The 22432-nt window shown below is 47.2% G+C and overlaps 1 protein-coding gene across 1 annotated transcript in view; it reads right to left on the bottom strand.

The window, feature by feature from the left end:
* ARL8A (ARF like GTPase 8A) overlaps nt 1-17503 on the bottom strand; it is a 42187-nt gene extending 24684 nt beyond the window's left edge. The window contains exon 1 of the mRNA XM_048826384.2: nt 17329-17503. Within this exon, the coding sequence (XP_048682341.1) occupies nt 17329-17451 (123 nt within the window). The 5' untranslated portion in view covers nt 17452-17503. The remainder of the gene's footprint in view (nt 1-17328) is intronic.
* Between the last annotated feature and the right edge of the window lie 4929 nt (nt 17504-22432).

Below are 22432 nucleotides of genomic sequence, written 5' to 3'. Positions count from 1 at the left end.
ATCCCTGTATCTGACAACTCCTTACGTAACCCGGGACAAGTCACTTTATTTCTCTGCCTTATTGGTAAAAGGGGGATGATATTTTTTCCCTCTCTCCCGCCCTCTATCTGTCTTGTCTATTTAGATTTTAAACTCTTCAGGGCAGGGACTATCTCTGTTGGGGTCTCAACATGCTACTACCATAGCTAAGACTTTCTCTGCTTCTGCAGCCTATTATTATTATAAATAATGCAGTGTGCAGAAGGAGTAATGGCCTTGGATAAGGCAGTTCTCTGATCCTGAGGAATTTATAAAATCCACATGCTTCCCAGATCCATTAAGTCTCTGTGCTCCTAAAGAATTTAGAATCCCCACGTAATCTTAGCAAGGAACCCTGCAGACCTTATACACCCTGCAGTGCTCCAAGTTTTCATAAAATAAAGCTATAGTGAAAGGCTCCAAAGTTAATCCACCTTCTATGATTAAAGCTATAATTTCCATGACCTATGCCATTCTTGGCATCCTAAGATTGCAAGCAAGGAATCCAATCAGTGACAGTTATGGGAATAGTTTCTGTGATCTGGGAACTGGACTAAGACCAAAGGCATTTCAGAGAGGGGCCACCGCATGGTAACTTTTAATCATGGCAGACCTAGCCTAGACTTGCTCAACTTAGAGGTGGTGAAGGAGTATGCATATCCCTTCGTCAGTCCCGCAAGTAATCCAGTCCTCACTGTGGATGTACTACTGACTCTCTGATTCCTTCCTGCCCTGCATCACACATTACAAAGAAGCAGAGGAAAGTTTCTGCAGAAATCCTGCTCTTACATTCTAGTACAAAGAGAAGTGTAGAGAGTTATAAACTCTCATCAATAACCCCGGCACTCTTCCCTCTTATGAAGAGTTGGTTTGTCTACACTGGCACTCTACAACGCTGCAACTTTCTCACTGAGGGGTGTGAAAAAACACACACATACACACACACCCACCCCCAAGCGCTGCAAGTTTCAGCGCTGTAAATGCCAGTGTAGACAGTGCTCCCAGCACTGGTAGCTATTCCCCTCGGGGAGGTGGGTTTTTTATGCCGCAACTACACAAGCCACGGCAGCACTTTCACGTTACTAGTGAAGACGTGCCCTTAGCATGCAAGCGCGTGGGAGCAGGGACGATATGGTTTGTCTGTCAAGCACTATGCATGTGGACAGCACGAGGTCACAGTTCTTGGTTTTTTACAAATTTTGGATCCAGTAGCTTGGAACAGTCCCCAAGATTTCAGAAATTCTCAGTAGGAACCTGATTCAGACCCTATTTTGTAGCACAGCAATAAAATGGGCACCGTTTTGGATATCCTCCAACCTTGAAGGGCAATCTGTAAACACTGGCAATGTTAAGATGGCACTACCTTTTCCCCACAGATCTGCTCCCCATGAGTACTCCGCATCAGATATGGGTTGAATTAATGGAGACCATTAGGCATTTTCCTCATTTAGGAAAATATAACTGAATTATGTTCATTCTGACCCTATCTCCTCTGCATTTATGTCCATATAATTCACTGGTCATTGTTGTGGGGTAAATGAGGTCAAGCCAGTCTTGCTAGATGTGCTGACTGCAGCTACCCAAATCATACTCAGTTGAGGCGGATTTCTACAAATTGAGGGTTTAGCATCCCTGATGAAAGGAGAGCTTCTTTGTACAAATGGGAAACAATGATTCTTAGGACAGTATTGCTCTAGTGTGCATGTTTACATTTTACTCAATGAAGTATCAAGACGGGAGGGAGGTAGGGGAGAGAAGAGAAGAACCCATATAAGATAAGAACAATTCCATTCTTAAAGGGAACTGCATGGCTGGTTGGGGGAGGGGGGAGAAATCAATTAACAATAGCCTCTAAAAAATGACCTTGTGTCAAGGAGGTTGGAGGACTTTAGCTTTCCATCAACACCCTGGGGCTATTACTACAGCACAGAGCCAAGCCAACAGAGCCAGAAGAGACCTTTCTGGGTAGAACCTGAGGGAAGCCCGGGAGGGCGGGGGGGTGGAGAAGAGAAAGGAGAATCAACCCCAAACATGGGACATCTCTCTATTCTTTAGAAATGAGAAGTGCCTATTCGGGGAAGTGCAGGCTTTCATTTTGCTTTCACTGGGGATGTGTGCAGGAGGATATGTCCCCTATATACTCACCCAGGCTGGTGGGGGAGCAGAATCTGAAATCTGGGAAGAATGTAAAATAAATCTCTCTCTCCTGCCACCCCCACTTAGTCTTTACTATGTGCCCATTCATACACCCTGTCTACACTTAAAAAAATTACATCTGCACAGCCATCCTGATGTAGTTACACCAATTTCAATATCCTTAATGCAGACAGGCTCCTAAAACAAATAAAGTGACCCATCATCATGAGGTTTATAGGCAGACACCAGTGTCTCTTCTGGTGCTCACCAGTTTGCCAGGCTGCTGCATGAAATTAAGATTCTTGTTGGTCTCTCTACTCCTATTCAAAACCCTGTGCTCAAAAGTGAAATTGTCAAAAATAATGTCAGTTTCGTACTATTGGTTGTGAACTCCCCAATCCGAGCAGAGGCAGAGCACCAGAGATAAGGATGGAAAAACAGAGACATGGGGAGGACAGAAAGGGATGGAGACCTTTTCCCTCCCACTTCACAAACATTCAGGCAGCAGAGTGAGGCTATTGGATGGCGTTTCAAATTTATAAGACACTGACTAACCAGAGGATGATATGAAAGATGAAGTGAAGTCCTGAAGCAGCATCCAATGGTAGGTTTCCTGCAGCTGGAAGACTGGACAGGAATTCTCAATATGACATTGCCCAGGGATCTCATTGGCAGAGACACCCCCTCCCTTCTTCTTTCATATCAATCTTGATCTAGGACAGGGGTTCTCAGAACACTTTCTTTGGTGTCCTCAGAGAGAGTGTGGCCACCAACCCTCACTTGCAGCCACTCTGAACATTTTCCAAACCCAAGGCCAGAGCCAGAGCCCAGGGGCTGAAACCTGCTGAGCATACACACTGGCCCCATGTGTCTCCAGAGGTGCTGCCCGGAGCCCCCAGGAGGGTGTGTGGTGCAGGCTGCTGATCCCCTGCTGGCAATGCCAGCAAACACCAAGGCAGCCAGGAGCAACAGTTGGGTGCTTTTGCGCCCCCCACCCACAGCCCCATCTCCATCTCCACCCAGGAGGCTGTCCTGGCTGCAGAAAAATCCCCTGGTGGCTGCATTCGAGAAAAGCTGGTGTCTGAAAACTAAGGACTTGCCTACACCGGCAATTTACAGCGCTGCAACTTTCTCGCTCAGGGGGGTGAAAAAACACCCCCCTGAGCACAGCAAATTTCAGTGCTGTAAAGCACCAGTGCAGACAGTGCACCAGCGGGGAGAGCTGCGCCCCCACGCGGGTAGCTGCGCCCCTGGCGGAAGTGGGTTTTTAGGGCGCTGGGAGAGCTCTCCCCCAGCACTGCTCCGCAACCACACAAGGCACGTTCAGGTGCTGCCGCAGCAGCGCTTTAGCGTTGCCAGTGTAGACTAGCCCTTACCGAGTCTTACCTGAGCTATTACTTTGCGGGCACTTGTGCTTATATTTTTACATTAAAAAAAAGGGAGGAGTTTGGGGAAGGTAAGTGAGCAGTCAGGGCTGAGTTTGTGTAGCCAATAGGTATACCTGTTTGAGACCGTACCCAAGGCATCCGGACAATGTCAAGCCCAGCACCTAGCTGGTGCAAAAGGCTGGGAATCAAGACCTTGAGAAGGTGGGAGTGATGGCTATTGAGACTCAGCTCTTCAGGATCGAGACCCTCTATTATTAGTCTGCAGATTTCTAACATTTTTATGTACAATAGTGCCCAAACTTCTTTTAAGAAAAGGAGGACTTGTGGCACCTTAGAGACTAACCAATTTATCCGAGCATAAGCTTCCGTGAGCTACAGCTCACTTCATCGGAAGCTTGTGCTCAAATAAATTGGTTAGTCTCTAAGGTGCCTCAAGTCCTCCTTTTCTTTTTGCGAATACAGACTAACCCGGCTGCTACTCTGAAACTTCTTTAAGACTATTTCTTTCAAATAAGACCCACATAAACGAAAGAGGAAAGCGCCTCCAGCTGACACCCATGAGACAAACACAGCCAAAGATCAAAACCACTCCAATTAAAGAACAACACTCCACCAGCAGAATTCTACAAAAACAATTATTAAAACAACCACAGCATGGCAGCAGCATTTGGCACCATTACTGCGGTACCCTCCTCCAACGGGCTGAATGTGAGGAGCAAATGGAAGTCAGGCGTTTTCTTAAATAATTTAAAACTTCTTTCAAATCATCTGTCAGTATAAACTTTGTGTGTAACAGTGGTCAGTGAATATCAGTTTTAACCTTCAATGCTGCAGGCCTGTAAGAAACAAGAAGTCTCACACATGGCTATTGCAGCGAGGTTGCAGTTACAACCGCCCGCCATCACAGATGGTCTTATGTAACTTAATTATTTTAGTTGTGAAAGCCACAGTTAATGTTGTAACAAAACTCTTACACATACACATGTGTGCATGCTTCAGAGGAACAGCCGTGTTAGTCTGTATTCGCAAAAAGAACAGGAGGACTTGTGGCACCTTAGAGACTAACCAATTTATTTGAGCATGAGCTTTCGTGAGCCACAGCTCACTTCATCAGTGCATGCCTCACTCACTCTTAACATTTCAGCTTCAGCCCAAAGGTGAAGTCTGGGGATGATCCATGCAGCTGATGAGTTATCCAAGTAGGGAAATATGGATTCGGTGTGGGGAAAAAGGTAAAGACAAGGGTTTTTTGTTTTGTTTTGTTTTACAAATAGATCAATTTTAGTCTCCCGTGCCAAGATATGGGCTTGGGAGACTAAAGAGACTTGATTTTCAAAACTGCTGAGCACCCAGCCATTCCCAGACAATTCCCACCAATAGGAGTTGGTCCAATAAAATATCCCCTCACCCACCTTGTCATTCCTAGAAGAGCAAGTTGCGAGAGCACCCTAGTAAGACAGATGAGGAGGGAGCAAACATTATTGCCAGTTACAGACGTCACTAACCAGCTATGAATTTACTATCATTTGCCTCCCCTTAGGGAGTTTCAGCTTAGACAGCTGAGCCCCATTTCCAGGGAGCTGCCTGAGCTTCTCTCCTGCTGAGGTGACAGATGCAGTGGTCAAATGATTCACCTGAGGCTGCAGTGAATTACTGACTCAGACAGCATCCTCCTGGCTTCTGTTTCTGTGCTCACACAGTGCCTTTGAAGGTCACCACCTGTGTGAAGCTTAGTCAGTTGTGGTCTGATTTTCAACAGATGTTAAACACCTGCAGCACCTAGTGAAGCTCTGAGTGCTCAGCACTTTGGAAAAATCAGGACTTCTGCAGACAGCTGAGTTTCATAGCTATTTCTGAAGAGAACAAAAGCACCTATGCAACACACTTGGTATGTGGCGGGTTAAATCTGAAGCAGGATTGAAAGCACGCTACCAACATTCTCTAGTCTAGGGAACTACACTATAGAAGATCACACTGGAGCCACTGCCCTTACATAGTGATCCCACATGACAAGTCCTGGTCAGCTTCACTTTGCTGATCCTGCTGAGGAGGGACAAGAACAATGTGTAGCTGAAGCAAAAGCAGGCTGGGGAGCTCCAATACTACAAGACACATCTGGAGTCAAAGAAAGAGGTGTGGATCAGAGTCCCCTTTCCCTTGCTCTGGCTGAAAACTGGCCCCTTTGTAGCTCATCACATTTCTCCAGCGAATGGAACTGACCCAGATGACGTCAGTTACGTGGCCCTGCTGTGCTCAGGAAATAATCTGGAAAGAAGTGGCCTTTAAGGAAGGGAAGGATCACAGGGTGGAGAAAGGAGACCAAGTGAGGAAAAAAAATAAGTGAATTACTTTGGCACCAACTGCATCTGAATTTCGTTCAGTTATAGATTTAATGGAGCAAGTTGTCTTCAAAAGAAAAACAAGCCTCTTCGAGTGTTAGAATCATCATTTGAAAAGGGTTAGGAGGATGGAGAACATAACATAAGAACGGCCAGACTGGATCTGACCAACGTCCATCTAACCCACTATCCTGTCTTCTGACAGTGGCCAAAAATGAAATCACTGATGCTCCCAACTAGAAAAAAGTTTATTAAGCCCTCACCACAAGTTACTGCAGCTTTCCAGGGAGCTTCCATTTTTTGGCCAGCCAGCCTTCTCAACAGTAACAAGAGCCTTTCAGTGCAGTATTTCAGCCAGGTACACACAGACACCCTGCCACACATCTCATACAGTGGTCAAACATGGCTCTACTAAAACAAGGTTTTGTAACTGGGTTCCAATATGGCTGAGTACAGCACACTTCTCTCTGTACTGGGTGAACAGATTAAAAAAACCCAAACATGCTCGTAAAAATCTGAGATTTACTACAAGGAAGTTTATACAGCACTGTTTCTAAAAGCAACCGCTTGGGACTATGGTAAGGCTCTGTTTAAAATGGGTACAGAGAGACACCCTGGATGAGGTAATATCTTTTACTGGCCCAACTTCTGCTGGCAAGAGATGTACGCTTTTGAGCATCTCTATAGCCAGCAGAAGTTGATCGAATAAAAGATACTCTCTCACCCACCCTATGTCTCATACCCTGGGACCAACACAGCTACAGCACCACTGCATACATAAAATGGTTTCAGACAGCTACAAGCTCTGATAGCAGCACTATGCAGCAACGTCATGGCCTGAGCAGGTTCTCCCTGGCTCTTGGTTCGAGGGCAGGCATGGAAGATGTGTATTATCTGCAAGTATTGACTCCAGTTTAGTCACTAGCTGGTGTGCAGGGACCATTGAGACCAGTGAATTTACTTTTGTACTTTTACTTCTCTCTCCATTCTGGAGGCACTGGGGAGCCTGGGGGTTGGTGGGAAGCAAGAGGTGGGTTGCACTAGGTGTGAAATTGATAATCAGTGAATTCCCCTTTAGTTTAAAGGCTGTAAAGATAAATAAAATTAAAGCAGATATTAAGAAATACCTGTAGAAGCTTTAACATTTCTACTTAATGTCATTTCCAGTAAGTGAGGGCAATTAGGAGAAAGAAACATGTTCTGGATACAAGTTGAAAGAGAAAGCCAGCAGATTTAAACCTTACATTAAGGTAAATTTCAACATGTACGTGTCATTTTACAAAGAATGGAGTTCTGCTTTAAGTTAACTGGTATTTTTTCCCCCCACTGTGCTCCACAGAATGAGAAAAATGAAGAAACAAGAATGAGAGACTGGACTGATGGGAGGATGTTGGGTCTTGAGAGAATCTGACAAAGTTAGAGAAGCAGTGGGTTACTTTACAAGCAAGCAGTGTTCGTTTTCTCAAGTGTCCCACACTTCTTTATATGCTGGCAACAGGCCTTGTCTCCACGCTGAAGAGCTCCATTGTTTGTTTAAATGAGACTTCAAATTTCATTCATTTTCAAGTCTCCGTAATTCAAGGCTTTTCAAACCGGATGAAGGGCGGGAAACCAGTCTAGTCCAGCAGGGGACAGAGGAGCAGACAATGCAAGGAAAAGGAAAGAAGGGGAAAAAACTGAGGGGACAGCAGGAAAAGCTCCGATACAGCCCTGCGACCAGTACAAATTCACTGTTGAGGCTATGAGTAAATGGCAGGTTGCTCCTGGACAAGTCACTTGCCTACCTTCCTCCCTGCTCTTTGCAACTTTCAGCATGCCCCCAGGAGCACCTGGAGCCCGGCTGCAGAAAGCAGCCAATGGCACGCCATCCTCACCCACCTATCCTAGCAGCACATGCTCTCTGATGGAGAGCCAGAAGACAGTAAGGATCAGATGCAGCAGAAAGGAGAGGAGCAGCAAGTGTGTAACTGAAGCATCGAGCAAGGGACACTGGGAGAGACAAGGACAGGGGCAGCGAGTTATATCTCCAAGTGGTGCCTTAGCACCAGCAATATTCAGAGCCCAGGGGCCCAACTCCATCAATATTTGGGTCCGGGTGTCCCCCCCAGCCCCACCTGCCTCCTCCCTGCGCCTCCCCCAGGTGTCCCTCAGCCCCTACTTGCTGCCCCCATCCCCTGCCGCACGCCTCCCTGGGCCCTGGAGCAGAGGTCCCTGCCGCCTCCCTGCAGCAACTGCTGCCACAGGGTCCTAGTGCCCCCCCTCCAAATCTCGACTGCCAGGGCAGACTGACTGAGCCTGCCCTTCCACCTCAGACCCTTCCCTTTTCTGGCGGGACCCTACACCAGTACAGAGCCCCCCCCGCCGTCACCGCTCCTGCCCCATGTTGGGCCAGGAGACAACCCCATCCCTCACGCCCAGTGAAGCTACAGTCAGGGGCAACAACAGGGGATGGGGCGCCCGCAGCACCCCCCAGCAGGTGAGGGAGATTCTTAGACCTGAGGGGGGCCCTAGGAGCACATGCAGTGACAGTGGTGGGGGTGAGTGTGCTGCTGGGGGGAGGGGCGGGAAAGGAGGGCTCCTCCCTCAGAGCTCGCTGCTGCCAGCAGAGAAATAGCTGGGGGGAGTCTTATTCTCTGGCCCTTGTCCCGGAGCAGCCTGACTGCACCCCAAACTCATCTCCAGCCCTGCCCTACCCCAGAGCCCACACCCCCAGCCAGAGCTTTCACCCCCCCACCACACCCTCAACCCTCTGCCCAAGCCATGAGCCTCTGCAGCCCGACAGAGCCCTCACCCCCTACACCTGCCCTGAGCCCCTCCCACACCCCAAACCCCTCATCTGCAGCCACAGCCCTCACCCCTGCACTCCCTCCCATCCCCAAACTCCCTCTCAGAACCTGCACCCCCTCCCTCTGCACCCCTTCCCATCCCCAAACTCCCTCCCAGAGCCTGCACCCCAGACCTCCTCCCCCAGACTAGGGCCTGCACCCCAGACCGCCTCCGCTAGCCAAACTCCCTCCCAGAGCCTTGGGCAGGTGGGGGACGGAGTTTGGGCACCACCAAAATTTCTACAAGCCTGCCACCCCTGGACAAGGAGGCACAAATGCACTGCAAGGAAGATTCCAGGAGGTAGAGGTAGAGACCCATGCCCCAAATTCAGCTTGTCACATCCTTATGGCCCTCTTTTGAATCCTTAGTTCAACATGCAGCACTAATTTCACTGGCCAAGATTACAGCTATTGATGTTTGCACTTTTCTGGGATTTCACAAACAACTTAGAACTTTGTTTAATTAAGAAAAGCTGACACTGTTAAAATATCTATATTATTTATTAGTGGGAGAGACTAGGGACCGCCCTCTCAGGGTGTCTCCAGAACATGATAAAAGGGTTTTTTCCTCAGCTAATGTATAAAAAAACCCTTTTATCCTACTTCACAGATACCTTTGGATATCAGTGCAGGGAGCTTCCCCCTTTACCCGCGAAAAACACAACATCGACAGAATAGTTCGAGCAAAATGCATTATTTGGGTTCAATTCAAGATCTCGTCTAGACTGCTTACACTTGCCTATTCCTGCCATTATCCCTGTGCAGGGCTGCGCCAAGGCATACAAATGAGAATCTGAAAACTTCAGATTTAGGTGCATTGCACATTATTAACCCACGTCAGAACATGGAGGGTTCATGACTCAGCAATTAGAGAAGGGAGACTTGGACTCAGGAATTCTGGCTTCTAGCTGAACTCTGCCACTGACCCATGTAGTGACCGGGTCAATTGAACTCCCTGCTAAAAATTTCTTTTTGCATAACGAGATTATTATTTATGGGCATTGCAACTAATGTATATAATTAGCTGACATCAAATTGGGTGGGCTCACTGCAGCGAGGCAAGACAGTGAATTCAAGTTTCATTTAAAAAGATCACTAGCTACCTGATTGCAAAGATAAGACTTCAAAATGTGGGCCGATGCAGTTGTCCAATGTCCGTTGATGACCTGAAACAGCAGCTCACAGGTGCAAACTTCTCTTATTCGAATCAAATAACTGGGGTGTTAATCCTGATGCCTAATGATATTAAGCATCACTGTTACCTATTCACCCCTTATTGGAAACACACAAGAAAGAGGGACACAATTTGTACAGCAGCTCGTTTTGTTGTCTGGGGTGCAGTTTGGGGGATTTTTTTGCAATCTAAAATCTCAAACTTTTAAGGTATTTTGAGATCTCTAGATAAAGCTGAGCAACACTGTTCTTCAAGTGTGGGATCAGGGAAGTCCAGATATAGGCCTCAACCCACCAGTAATTTACAAAAAGAAAACATTACACATGATGGTCAACCTTACCATAGTCTAAGGTGGCTCTACACAGGGTTTCCAGCAACAAGAGAAGGTCATGAACATCCATTCAAGCGGTCCACACATGAGCCCATTTTAATGAAAAGAGACTATTCAAATGTGGGGAAGTTCTCTGGCCTGTGTTATGCAGGTGGTCAGACTAGACTGGTCCCTGTCTTGCCGTGGAATCTATGACACTGAGCCCTGTGGTAAAAATACCAAGCTCCAGATGCTGAAATCCCATCGTTCCATGTTGCGTCAATGCTTCCAGCAGTTGAAGAAGAAGAAGAGTTTTCGCTAGAGATCTCCCTTGGAGGACACATTAACGTAAACTGGAAAATTTCTCAGCCCTTAATTGAAAGAAGGGTTGAAGCTTTAACAAAAAACCTAACCCTTCTTCTTCCAAGTGTGTCTTATGCATTTGAGTATCTTAAGGTCTGAAGACAAGTTAAATCCCCCTCAATCAAATTTTACTTGTGTATCTATTGCCAAGTCTGCTAGTTTTCCAATTGTCCAGTCTCTCCAAGGAAAAACAGGGTAGGCAAGACTTGAATTTCTTATGAAAGCCAATCAGAATTTGTTTTGCAAAACTTTTCAGACCTTCTTTGAACCTCAACTCCCCGCAGCTAGGCAAGGAAAGACAGTTGGTGTGGCAAAGAATAGGCTATATTTGGAGGTGGAATGCACCCTTTCCACTCCAGCCAGGCTACAACAGGCCTTCTTATCACAGGAGCTGCCAGCAAACCTTCCACCTGCTGGACACAGAAGACACCTGAGGAGTACCTGCCTTCTGTCTCCACCTGCTGGAAGGGAAGACAGCTCCACCCGTCTGAGCTGCCACAAAAGACCAACTATGGCCTTGAAATCGGATAAGATGCAACTGTTCACTAACGGCTTCCATTGGTGCAGCTGTGCCCCGGACTAAAATCCTAAGGTAGGCAAGACCTTAGGAAAGCCTAAAGAATGACTCTGGTCTATCCCCCACAGCTGTCAGTTTGGGAAAATTCTTCACGGCCTATTCTCCAGTTCTTATCCCAAGAAGCTCCATATTCAAGAGCCATTTTGTCATAATCCCTTCTTTACATAGAATTATAACCTTCCAGTATTATGGAATCACAGTACTGACCACGTAATTAAAAGTTGGGACTAGTTTTCCACTGTAAATCTGATTTGGGTCCTTACTCCATCAGAGAGCTTTACATTTCAAACTTCACTTGTGTGGTCTGGGTCAGAAGAGATTTTTGGCAATATAGAAGGTGAATAAGACAAGCCATTTCTGAAGTACAGAGCTCAGAATCATTTTCAAAGTCTGAATTACAGCTACCTTCCCACAGCTTGTGTGTCACCACGTCAAACACAGCATGTCCCAGAAATTTCGAATGTGGTTTATTTAATAGTCCTTGACAAGACCTCGTGCCCAGGACTCTAAAAAGGTCAGGTGCTTATTTTTAAGAGATACTTGCCATGGAATTTGGAACGTCCAAACCACCATTCAAGCCACTTTATTGATTTTGTCAAATGTACGGTGGACTTTAAAAACTCGGCTGGTACACACCTGTAGTGGATAAGCCCAAGTTCAGACAGCTGAACTACTCCACTGTAAGGATGTTATAAGCTCCACTAGCATACATGACTCTTCGTAAAGCTGTTCACGAGCAGAGCGCGTAACGACCTTAAATCAGAGTGTAGAGTATATGATTTGAACGCTACTACAGTAGAACCTCATAGTTACAAACACCTCGGGAAGGGAGGTTGTTCTTTCAAAAGTTTACAACTGAACACTGACTTAATACAGCTTTGGAACTTTACTGTGCAGGAGAAATGCTGCTTTTAACCATCTTAATTTAAATGGAAAACAGTTTCCTTATCTTGTCAATTTTTTTTTTTTAGTAGTTTATGTTTAACACAGTATTGCACTGTATTTGCTGTGTGTCTGTCTGTCTGTCCGTCTCTGCTGCTGCCTGATTGCATACCTCTGGTTCCAAATGAGGTGTGTGGTTGACTGTTGTGTTCATAACTCTTCAGGTTCTACAGGATAACACTTTTAATGGTGTAAGTTCCCATATGTTTACTTTATTATATATTATAACAAGCTGCAACATGTGAAAAAAAAACAGACAAGTCAGGGGGTGGGGGACTGGACATAACAGAAAATCAGCACCTTGTGCATAATTGATGATCTCAGCTCATCACTCATGATATACCTGAAATGTCCTGATAGCATCTGGAAAGAGCTCTTCAAGACAGAGGGTAGGAATACAAGGGTCATATAAGGAAACAGAGTTAAGGTTGTTTATGTAAAGCGGTTTTTGAATTTCTACTTTAATTCACAAAATTTAACAGCATCAAAGAGTCTGATCTGAAAAGGACATTGTTTTCCCGCCCAAAAACTCTGTGCCTTCGTCACCACACTGCTGTCCTTTCTTTCAGCATTTCTACTCTAACAGCCATTGTTGCTGAGCAAGTTTTTCACCTGTTGGGAGACAAAACCAATCAAAAAATCTTGCCGGCCTCAGGTCTCTACTGCCTTCCCAACCCACACACTTCAGATGTGACTTGAACAATTAAGGATTTAATTACGATGACTATTCTGGAGCTGCCTGCTTGCTGGCAGCCATCTTGCAGACAAGATCTCATTTGATAGTTGCAGTCCCAGGTACATATACACTTAAAACACTGCAGCTGCACCGCTGTCACGCTTCAATGTAGACACTACTTACGTCGACAGGAGGTGTTCTTTCATCACCCTTGCACTGTCTCCACTGGGGGCTAAGTCAGCATAGCTACATCTCTCAGGGCTGTGAATTTTTCATACCCTCAGAGAGATGGAGCGACTCTAAGTTCCCAGTGCAGACTGCTTCACTGAGGTACTTTCCATCTGGCCCTAAAGGTTTAAAAAGTTCTTTAAAAAGATGTTCAGACTTCACTTATAAATATACACATTATAAAACAAAAGCAAGAAATTGTTTCCTCTTTTACTTATCTGGCAAGACACAACCAAGCTCAGCAGCATGGGTTTCCCATGCCATAACTAAGGCCATCACAAACCCCCAGAACAGAGCTGGAAGCGTGGGGGGGAGGATAAGAGCTGTACAGTCATCTTACAGCTCTTGCTTCCTGCTTTGCCATGGTCTAGTGCTTAACTAGCTATTGTATATAAAGACAGCCTAAAAGGTTTTTTCAGAGGTTCTGCATGTTTGAAATTCATGTCTCGTCTAGCCTGTTTCTCCTGGAAGCCCATGAACAACTGGTTGGATAACATCAGATACCAAAACAGAAACCTGACTAACTACTGAAAGGTGAAGAAGTTATTATATTTGGACTGGTTAAAATTGTTTTGTTTATACCTATTTAAAAAGGGACATTTCAACTTACACAGGTCTGAAATTTCTCTTTACTTGCTATTGTTAAAAGTAACTTCTAAGAATCCCATAACAGGGCATAGAAAGGCTCCCTATTTGACAGCACCATAGGTAGTCTGTTTTCCTGATTGTGCGGGTAAATATTTTATAGTTAAACAGGACCCTTTCAGACCACAAACATTAGCAGAGGGACTCAACAAGAGTAGCCTCAAATTATTTCTAATTCATGTTTTTTTAGAAACAAGCCTGAGTAGATTTCAAGTTGACAATGTCCCTTCAACTCTAATGCCTGAATAATAATTTGTAGAATGGGTAATTGAGAGCGCTCAGAAAGCTGAGGTGACTGCCACCAAAACAAAGACTAGACTTGACATTCCTGATATTTCTAAAATTAAACATTTAGATGTTAAAGCCTTCTTTATGCCTCACAACCTCAACTCCTCTTCAATTCACCTTTAGCACCAGACAAATAATCTGAGTCATTTTCAGAATGAGAAGTATTTGGTGCTTACAGCGTAAGGTAGCTTTGATGTGGACATCACCACAATACTGGGCAGGAACTGGTCTCAGTCACAGTATTCTGTTTCTGCATTGCCAGCGTCAAGGGAGACCCCCCTCCCTCCTCTATATGATGGTTGCTAAGGACAAGGGGGCTCGGAAAAGAGCTATAACATCCAAACAAACGTTTGTGATTGTTACAGAAGCTTTCTGAACTATGTACTGGGCAGAACAAGCATGCTGGTGCCGTGACTGTCTTTTGAGAATAAACAATGTCTATACTGAATGCTTTACAGATCAAAGATAACCGACTCAGAAAAAACACATGGCACAGACCATACAGGAAGTAGTAAGCAGACATACCCCAGAGGTACTGCTGCACTTGCAAGAGATCTAAGTCTATCGGCCTCCTCTCAGCCTAGGACAATGAAGTTCTCAGACATTGTGGCAGCAATAAACTAAGCCTCATCAAGGAGGCAAGACCCTGTAGTGCTGCTGCCTTTTTAATTCTGACCCCTGACAACTGATCCATGGATTAGTGTTGACTCTGAAAGAAGCCACCGACTCCCCAAACACAGCACCACATCCACTCACCATCAAGAAAAGATGGAGGAAGAATAAGGGAAACCAAACTGTCCTCTCCAAAATAAAGCACTGGGGGAATCAAACATAGCAAGGACAAAGCCTAGAAGCAGATGGGGATGCCTTCTTACCAAAAGACTTTATTCACAAGTGTGTGCTTGTGAGGACAGTTCCATATGAGCAGCATTTCCACCGCTGACCTTTTCTTCAGCCAAGACTTCCAAAACTTGCTGGTTTGTCTTTGCTCCCAGACGAGTTTTGCTGTTGTACCAGGGTTTGTGGAGCTGCATGGTGCATCCCTGCAGATGAACTGGCACCGTTCGGGTGCTATTACTCAGAGGAGCTAGCAGTGCATCCCTCTGGCCGCATGTCTGCAGCTGCCCTGCACAAGCTGCCTCAGGTAGGACAGCCTGAGTGTTACAGTATTTAAGAACCTAGTCTAATTAATATTACATTAGAAGCAAACAGAATGGATAATTTCACTCAAGCTAGTTGTTTACTAAGCCTAACGTAGCTCAGGGGCATGGGACCCTAACAGAAAGGGTCACCATATGCTGCAATGCCCAGGAGGGAAGATGCCAGATGGCCACCTTGGAGACCAAAGCCTTCTGTTTATCCAGGGCAGTGAAAGCTCTTCCTCCTTACTCCAGTGAGTCATCCCAGGCATAGAAAGGACCGTTTCTACACGAAAAAGGGGCCAAAGCCCTCTGGCCAATCAGTCTTTGGCTACGTTGGCTGCCAACAAGAGTGCCAATTTTAAGGGTGTCTGCTAGGAAGTGAACACAGACCACCACCACCACACACCAGATAACTGCAACTTTAAATTGCTACCACTGATTTGGGAGAGGACTGCACCAACAAGAAGTGAAAGCTTCCACATCCTTTATACCACCCAGACCTTGGCATTTCCAGTCATTTCAGCTAATGTTACATCATGAACAACTACAAGGTAGTACAACTACATTACTACAAGGTATTTCCCTCCAACCACAATTCATATCACAAGGCCCTGGATGGCATGATACACAGTCAGCGAAAATAGGGAGTGGGTTGTGAACCCTGATGGCAGACTATCAAGAGGGTGCACGGATCGAGACCTGCAGTGTGTACCATGCATCAGGCCCACAGCTCTGTCCAGCACACACTGCTAAACCAGTTGCCAATGACAGAGCAGCTCTTCCAAAAAGCAGCCTACATCTTGCCATATTGCCAGCTCCTGTTGCTATGGCTGTATACAGAAACAAACAGAATATGTTACCCCACCCTTAGCCACCAACAAAAGGCTACAAAGGACCCCTAAATACCTTGCTCAGGATTGCATTACAAACCTGCAGTCCCTCTGTGCGGCACTCCATCAAACCATACTGAAATTGCCATGTCTTATTTCAACTGGCTAAAAAAACCTCTTTGAAGTAGGGCATGACTAGTGTTATCTAGAATATTTCCGGGTGCAGATAGATTTATATAGTATGAATCCACTTTGAAAATGAAATAAAACAGGCAGCCACAACAAAGCAAGCTTCCAGCCAAGTAAACTCAGATTCTGGTTCTGCCCCTAGCTATCCCCATCTCCAGCCCGGCAGGAGGAAAGGCTTTTGAGAGAGGATGGGTCAGACTTCTGAAAGACATGGGGAGGGGAACAGGCTGGCCCAGCCACTTCAGTCCCTTCTACCTCCCTCTGCTGACAAACTACTTAGCATTCTGAGGAGGCGCCTTGTGATTCTGGCCTGTGTCAGGCTGCAACCCTCTTTCCAGGAAGGAAGAAAATGGGACAGGCTCCAGTTTTAACAAAACAATCAAACCCTACAGATTATTTCATACTAAATCAACTGCATAACCCGCTATACGCCCTAAGTTCCATCCTGACAGTTTAAATAGGCACGTACTGGATATCCATGTTCCCTACCCATTTAGTTACCCACGTGCTATCAAAGGCTTTATTCTCCTTCCTAAAATGCACGCTCCGAAGCCATTACTGCAGACTACACAGAAAACCACCACCCAGGCTGGAATAAATCAGATCTTTCCAGCTGGGAAATTCTCTGCTACGAGGATTTTGCTCCTTTCCTCGGACTCTGTATTGAAAAATTAGTCACAGAAAACCCCACTAATTACAAAAAAGCAAAACACCACAACACAACACCCCCCCACAGCAAAACTACACCCGCCCTGCAGAGAGGGCCCCCAGAGCTTTCCGGCGGCCCTCCCCTGCCAAGGGCGGTACTGATCGGAGGGGATGGAGATGAAATTACCATCCCGCACAGGGGGTGAGACCGTCTCCCCCCCCGGTCTGTATCTCCGGGTAGGCTGTCACCCCCCCCACCCCCCAAAAAAAGCAACACCCGCCCGGGTGACACCCCGCGATGCCCCCACACAGCCCAGGGGCACCAGCCCAGCAGAGGCGGTTCCCCCCCCGCCCCCGCCCCCCAAGCGCGCGCGCACACGTCGCACAAACCCCGCTCCCCCCAGGCGGGCCGGCCCCCCACCCCCACCCCGGGCAAACCCCCTCCCCCCCGGCAGGCCGCCCCTCCCCCTCCGGCCGCCCCCCCCGGTCAACCCCCTCCCCCCAGGCAGGCGGGCCGGCCGCCCCCTCAGAGACACGAGCCCCCCGGCCCGGCCCGGCGGGCTGCCGGCCAGAGCCAGCCGGGCGGCGGCCGGGGCCGGGGCCCGCTCACCGCGATGACGTTGACGAAGGTGGTCTTGCCCGAGTACTGCAGCCCCACCAGCGTGAGCTCCATCTCCTCCTTCCAGAACAGCGCCCGGAACCAGTCCAGCAGCTTGGTGAACAGCGCCAGCATCCTGCCCGCCCGCCCGCCCGGCTCGGCTCGGCTCGGCTCGGCTCGGCTCGCGCTGGGTGGGGCCGCTCCGCGCGCCGCCGGCCCGGCCCGGCCCAGCCCAGGGAGGAGACTCCGCGCCCCGCCGCTAGCGCCGCCTGCCGGCCGGGAGGCCCCGCTGCGCGCCGCCGAGCCGGGCCTGCCCCTGGCTGACCGCGCGCCGGGCCGGGCCGGGCCTGCCCCCTAGAGCGGGCCTGTCCCCGGAGCCTATCCCCCCCCCCCCACACACACACACACACACACACTCTCCTAGGTCCACACCGCCCCCCTCCCATCCCGGGGTCTAACCCCCCCCCCCACACACAAACACACTCATGGGTCCACCCCATCCCCCACCCCATCATCTAACCCCCCCCCCCCCCACACACACACTCCTAGGTCCCGCCCGCCCGCCCTCCCATCCCGGGGTCTAACACCCCCCCACACACACGGGTCCACCGCCCCCCCCACACTCAGGGGTCCACCCTGCCCCTCCCATCCCAGGGCCTAACCCCCCCCCCCCCGCACACACACACGGGTCCACCCCACCCCTCGCATTGTCTAATCCCCCCCACACACACAGGTCCACCCTGCCCCTCCCATCCCATCCCAGGGCCTAACAACCCCGCCCCACACACACACTCAGGGGTCCACCCCTCCCATCCCAGGGTCTAGCCTCCCCCGCCCCCCCCCCACAAGGGTCTAACCCCCCACACACACATTCAGGGATCCACCCTGCCCATCCCATCCCAGGGTCTAATCCCCCCCCACACACACACTCACTCAAGGGTCTAACCCCCCCCCCCCCCGCCAGGCCTGTCCCCCTAGACACTTAGGGCCCCCCCAAACATACACAATGTGACCCAAGGTCTAACCCCTTCCCCTGCCCCCCCCCACCTCCAGATAACCAAGCTTCGCTTACACAAGATTTCACTATATCGCATTTAGTGAAAGTGCCCATTATCCTCCAGGGCTTGGGCTCGGATACATAGCAGCTTAGCCGCCTTCTTACAGGAGAGACTCTGCACCGGTACCCAAAGAGGCGAGTTGGCTGTTGAATATTAGATATTACCCCCCCACACCTAACAACCTCCTTGAGGAAATAAAAGGAGAAAGCGTTTAAACGGGCTGGGGACTGAGTTAGTAACTTCAACTCTCCTCAGTCTCAGTGTGTCAATTTCTGCAGAGGGATCAGACCTGTCTGACGCAGATTTCCAGTTTAGTTCTTACTGCTGCCCGACATGGCAGCTACTAAATGTGATCCATGTGTTTCCCCAGTGCCTCTAATGACTAAGGCAAAGGGACTGGGAGTCAGACTTGGCTTGTATTCCCACTGTCTGCGTGTGTGACCTGGGGCAAGTCATTCCCTTCTGCCTCATTTTCCCCCATCTGTAAAGTGTTTTGAGATCTAGTTTTTTCATCCACAGAACCATCTAGAACTATAAGAGCTAAGACCAAGTTGTCTAGAAGTGGCAGGTGATCTGAGACACTTCAAATGGGCCTGGTTTTCAGAGAGTGGGTGCTCAAGACCACCCCAACCCTTGTAACACTGAAACAGAGACACCCAAATCTCAAGTCACTTTTGGGAAATTGAGCCAGGTATTTATTACTGCCCTACAGGGTCATGGGATGTTAAACTACTTCTGCAATCCATATCCGTGCAGAGTGATCTCAGTAATCTCTCTTCTGTACTTCATAAGGGTGTTGTGACTGAGCGCTTTGCAAATATTCAGTGAACCTCAATGCAAGGTGCTAGAGAAGTGCAGACTTTGTCACTTAGATTTCATATAGTAACAATGTTGGCTCACACTTAGTCTCTCAGGGATCAGCCAAACCCAGTGATAGCTCAGTGGTTTGAGCATTGGCCTGCTAAACCCAGGGTTGTGAGTTCAATCCTTGAGGGGGCTGTTTGGGATCTGGGAAAAAAATTGGGGAGTGGTCCTGCTTTGAGCAGGGGGTGGGAGTAGATGACCTCCTGAGGTTCCTTCCAATCCTGATATTCTATCTCCTTCCACGATTCTTGAGCCCACAAGGGGCATGTAAAATGAACAGGAATCATTTGAGCAGAAGCTCATTACTATTTCAGTAAATAAATGCTAGAGCAACTGGAATTTCTGGTCAAATTGGTACTGAGGCCGTTTTGTAAATTGATGGCTGCAAAAAGCGTTTTCACTTGTATTCATTCTTTTGTCAGATCATGAAAACTCCGAACCAAACCTAACATCTCAGTCCACAACAGGATTTCTGTCCTTTGGCCTCACATGAGGGAAAATCCTGTTGTCCATCAGCCTTGTGGCAACCCAAAGCCAGTCCAAACAAGTGAAACTTACTAGATAAGTTATTGCCCTACAATTAAATGTGGGTGTGTTTATAATTCAGGCTGGATGACCAAGAGGAACTACCTGAAGAAGAGGTGGCTGCAAACCCATATCCCCAGACTATGGTGCATTCCTAGCCATTAGACTACAGAATCCTGAATTCATTTATGCCATAACAGAGCCAGCTAGCTGTCTGAACGACAGGTGTGTACTCACTGAAGGTAAAGAAACTGAATTGTCAGTATTTGCATCAGAGTGCGGATTCTACAGTGCCTGCTATAGTTAAGGTTAAAAAAACATTTCCATTATGTGGCATCAGTCACTATGAAGCTGCCTTGGTTTTCTGAGACAACAGCCATTTTGTTTTCAGAATTGCTGCAACCAGTGAGAGGAGGAAATTCCTGCTCTGTCATATGGAGACTTTAAATACGTAATTTTGGGCTGAAAGCATAGGGTTGTTTATTTGACTACACCACTGTAGCTCCTTTGCATGCTAGAGAAAAAGCCACACACTTTGGCTACAGTTTCCCAGTGTGAGTTTCTGCCTGAAGAGGAACTTATTTTTGGAAGGAGTTAGAAAAGATTTTGCTCACCTCTTAAATGAGCATGTGCAGCATAGGGACCATCTCTACCAAATTTCAGATTCCATACCCCAAATCATGACAATACTAGGGCTGTTTTAAAAAAATATTACCAAGATTGTTACAATGGCAAAGCGTATCACATTCTTCACACCGACAGGTGGTCCATAAGTTACATTACACATTTTTGGGTGATTTTTGAGACCAACCCACCCCTTTTAACACTGAAGCAAACATGCAAAATTAAGGATCTCCTCCCAGCCCCAATATGTTATGTAATTTGTGCACAGCCCTCCACCCCATTGCTTTGTACTTTAAGCCAGCTGGACAGTTTTGCTCAAATAAAAACAAATCCCCAGGCAGAGACCAGTCCTGGAATATTTCATCCTATAAAGGTGAAACTTTAACAGTTACAAGACATGAAAGAGACCCTTTGAAATAAAAACACTTGTGCAACCTTAACTGCTGGGGTTGCTAGACACATCAGTTATAGACCACCTCTCTGCTATTTCTTCCTGGTCGTGATGGTTAATTCTTTTGTTCCATCCCCATTTCTCTATTCGGCTCACTCTCCGGTCCCTGGTGATGTTCTTATCACATGCTGTGCCCTGCCCCCTCTAACCTTCCCATCTCACCCTCTATCCCCCAAAATGGAAGTTCACACAGACACTGGACTCCAGTTCTCAGTCTCGTTTCCAACTGACACAGAATTTTTTGGGTTCCAACCTTCCATCCCTTTCCTTGCTAAATAAGTGTGGCCCAGAACATCCCAGTCACCAGACCCAGCTGGTAGAAGTTTTCATTACAAATTTAGCTCATCTTCTGGGTACTAAATTGTTTGTGAACTGGTCCCGATTTCTGCATATATTCAGTGTTTGCAGCATAGTTTAAAGGTTTTTTCAATCTATTACTTGATTCCCTTGTCTATGATGGGGACATATATTGCCTTTTGGCTAGAAGACCCATTCCCCATTTCTCCACTCCTTGAATTTAGACTAGATTAGTTTTGTTAAGATTTAAAAAAAGCAAACAGATTCTTCCATTATTCCTGGAAAAATACAATCCATTAGGCATGTAACCCACATGAATCGGCACACTGTACTAACCCACAACTGCATATGATACCACACTGATTATACCCAGGGTGAGCAAAGATTAGAACTCAGGCTTCACATATTCAGACTTTTACCCAGTAAATGCATGGGGCATTATCACTTAGCCAGCCAGTATACAGAGGTTGAAATTAACCCCATACAGAAGGCCAGACCAAGGATTATCAACCATTTAAGTCCCAATTAAGCTCTCAAAATACTGTAGACCTTACGTGGAACTTAAGTATAGCCTAAGCCTTGTGCTAACCCTCTGCCAAGTAGTGAATTTTGCCCTCCAGGTGCAGATATGTGATTCAAGTCTGTCCATCTATACAAGCAGCATTGCATGGGTGTGGCTGTGAGCATGAGGGTTCTTTGCCTCACTCCTTTTCTCATTGCTAGCCAGCCATCTCAACCATGAGACTACTCACGCCAGTTCGCTTGCAGGTTCCATTGTTAGTTCAATCTTCTGTCTCCTTCCCAGCCCCTCCTGCTCCTCTGTGGTCAGTTAAACAGAATGTACATCACATGCACAATAGAAGGAAGCCTGTAATTAAAGTGACCTTCAAAGGGAAAAAATTGTATTCTCTTGAATCTTTACAATGGATTAGAAAAGCCTTGAGTGAAATCTTGTGCCCACTGAATTCAATAGGGATCTGGCCATTGATGTGAGACCAGGATTTCACCCTCTTTTTATTTAAAGATTGGGGTGGGTTTAATTTTGTTTTTTTACATTACAAATTTGAGTGCTGTGACCCCTGATTTTCCTATGGCAGAGAGAAGAAAGAGGCAGAATGGCCCAGTGGTTAGGGCCTAGGTTCAATTCTCTGCTCCAGACTTCCTGTATGACCTTGGGCAAGTCACTTAGGCACTCTGGCTCAGATCCTCATATGTACTTAGGCATTAGGGACCTAAAATTATGAATTTCAAGATCAGGGCCTCTGTCCCTTCTGCACTATCCTACCACACAGAAGGG

The sequence above is a fragment of the Caretta caretta genome, chromosome 21 (assembly GCF_965140235.1).
Source record: "Caretta caretta isolate rCarCar2 chromosome 21, rCarCar1.hap1, whole genome shotgun sequence".
Lineage (NCBI taxonomy): Eukaryota > Metazoa > Chordata > Testudines > Cheloniidae > Caretta > Caretta caretta.
The sequence above is the reverse complement of the archived record's forward strand: the minus strand, read 5'-3'. Positions and strand labels throughout refer to the sequence as shown.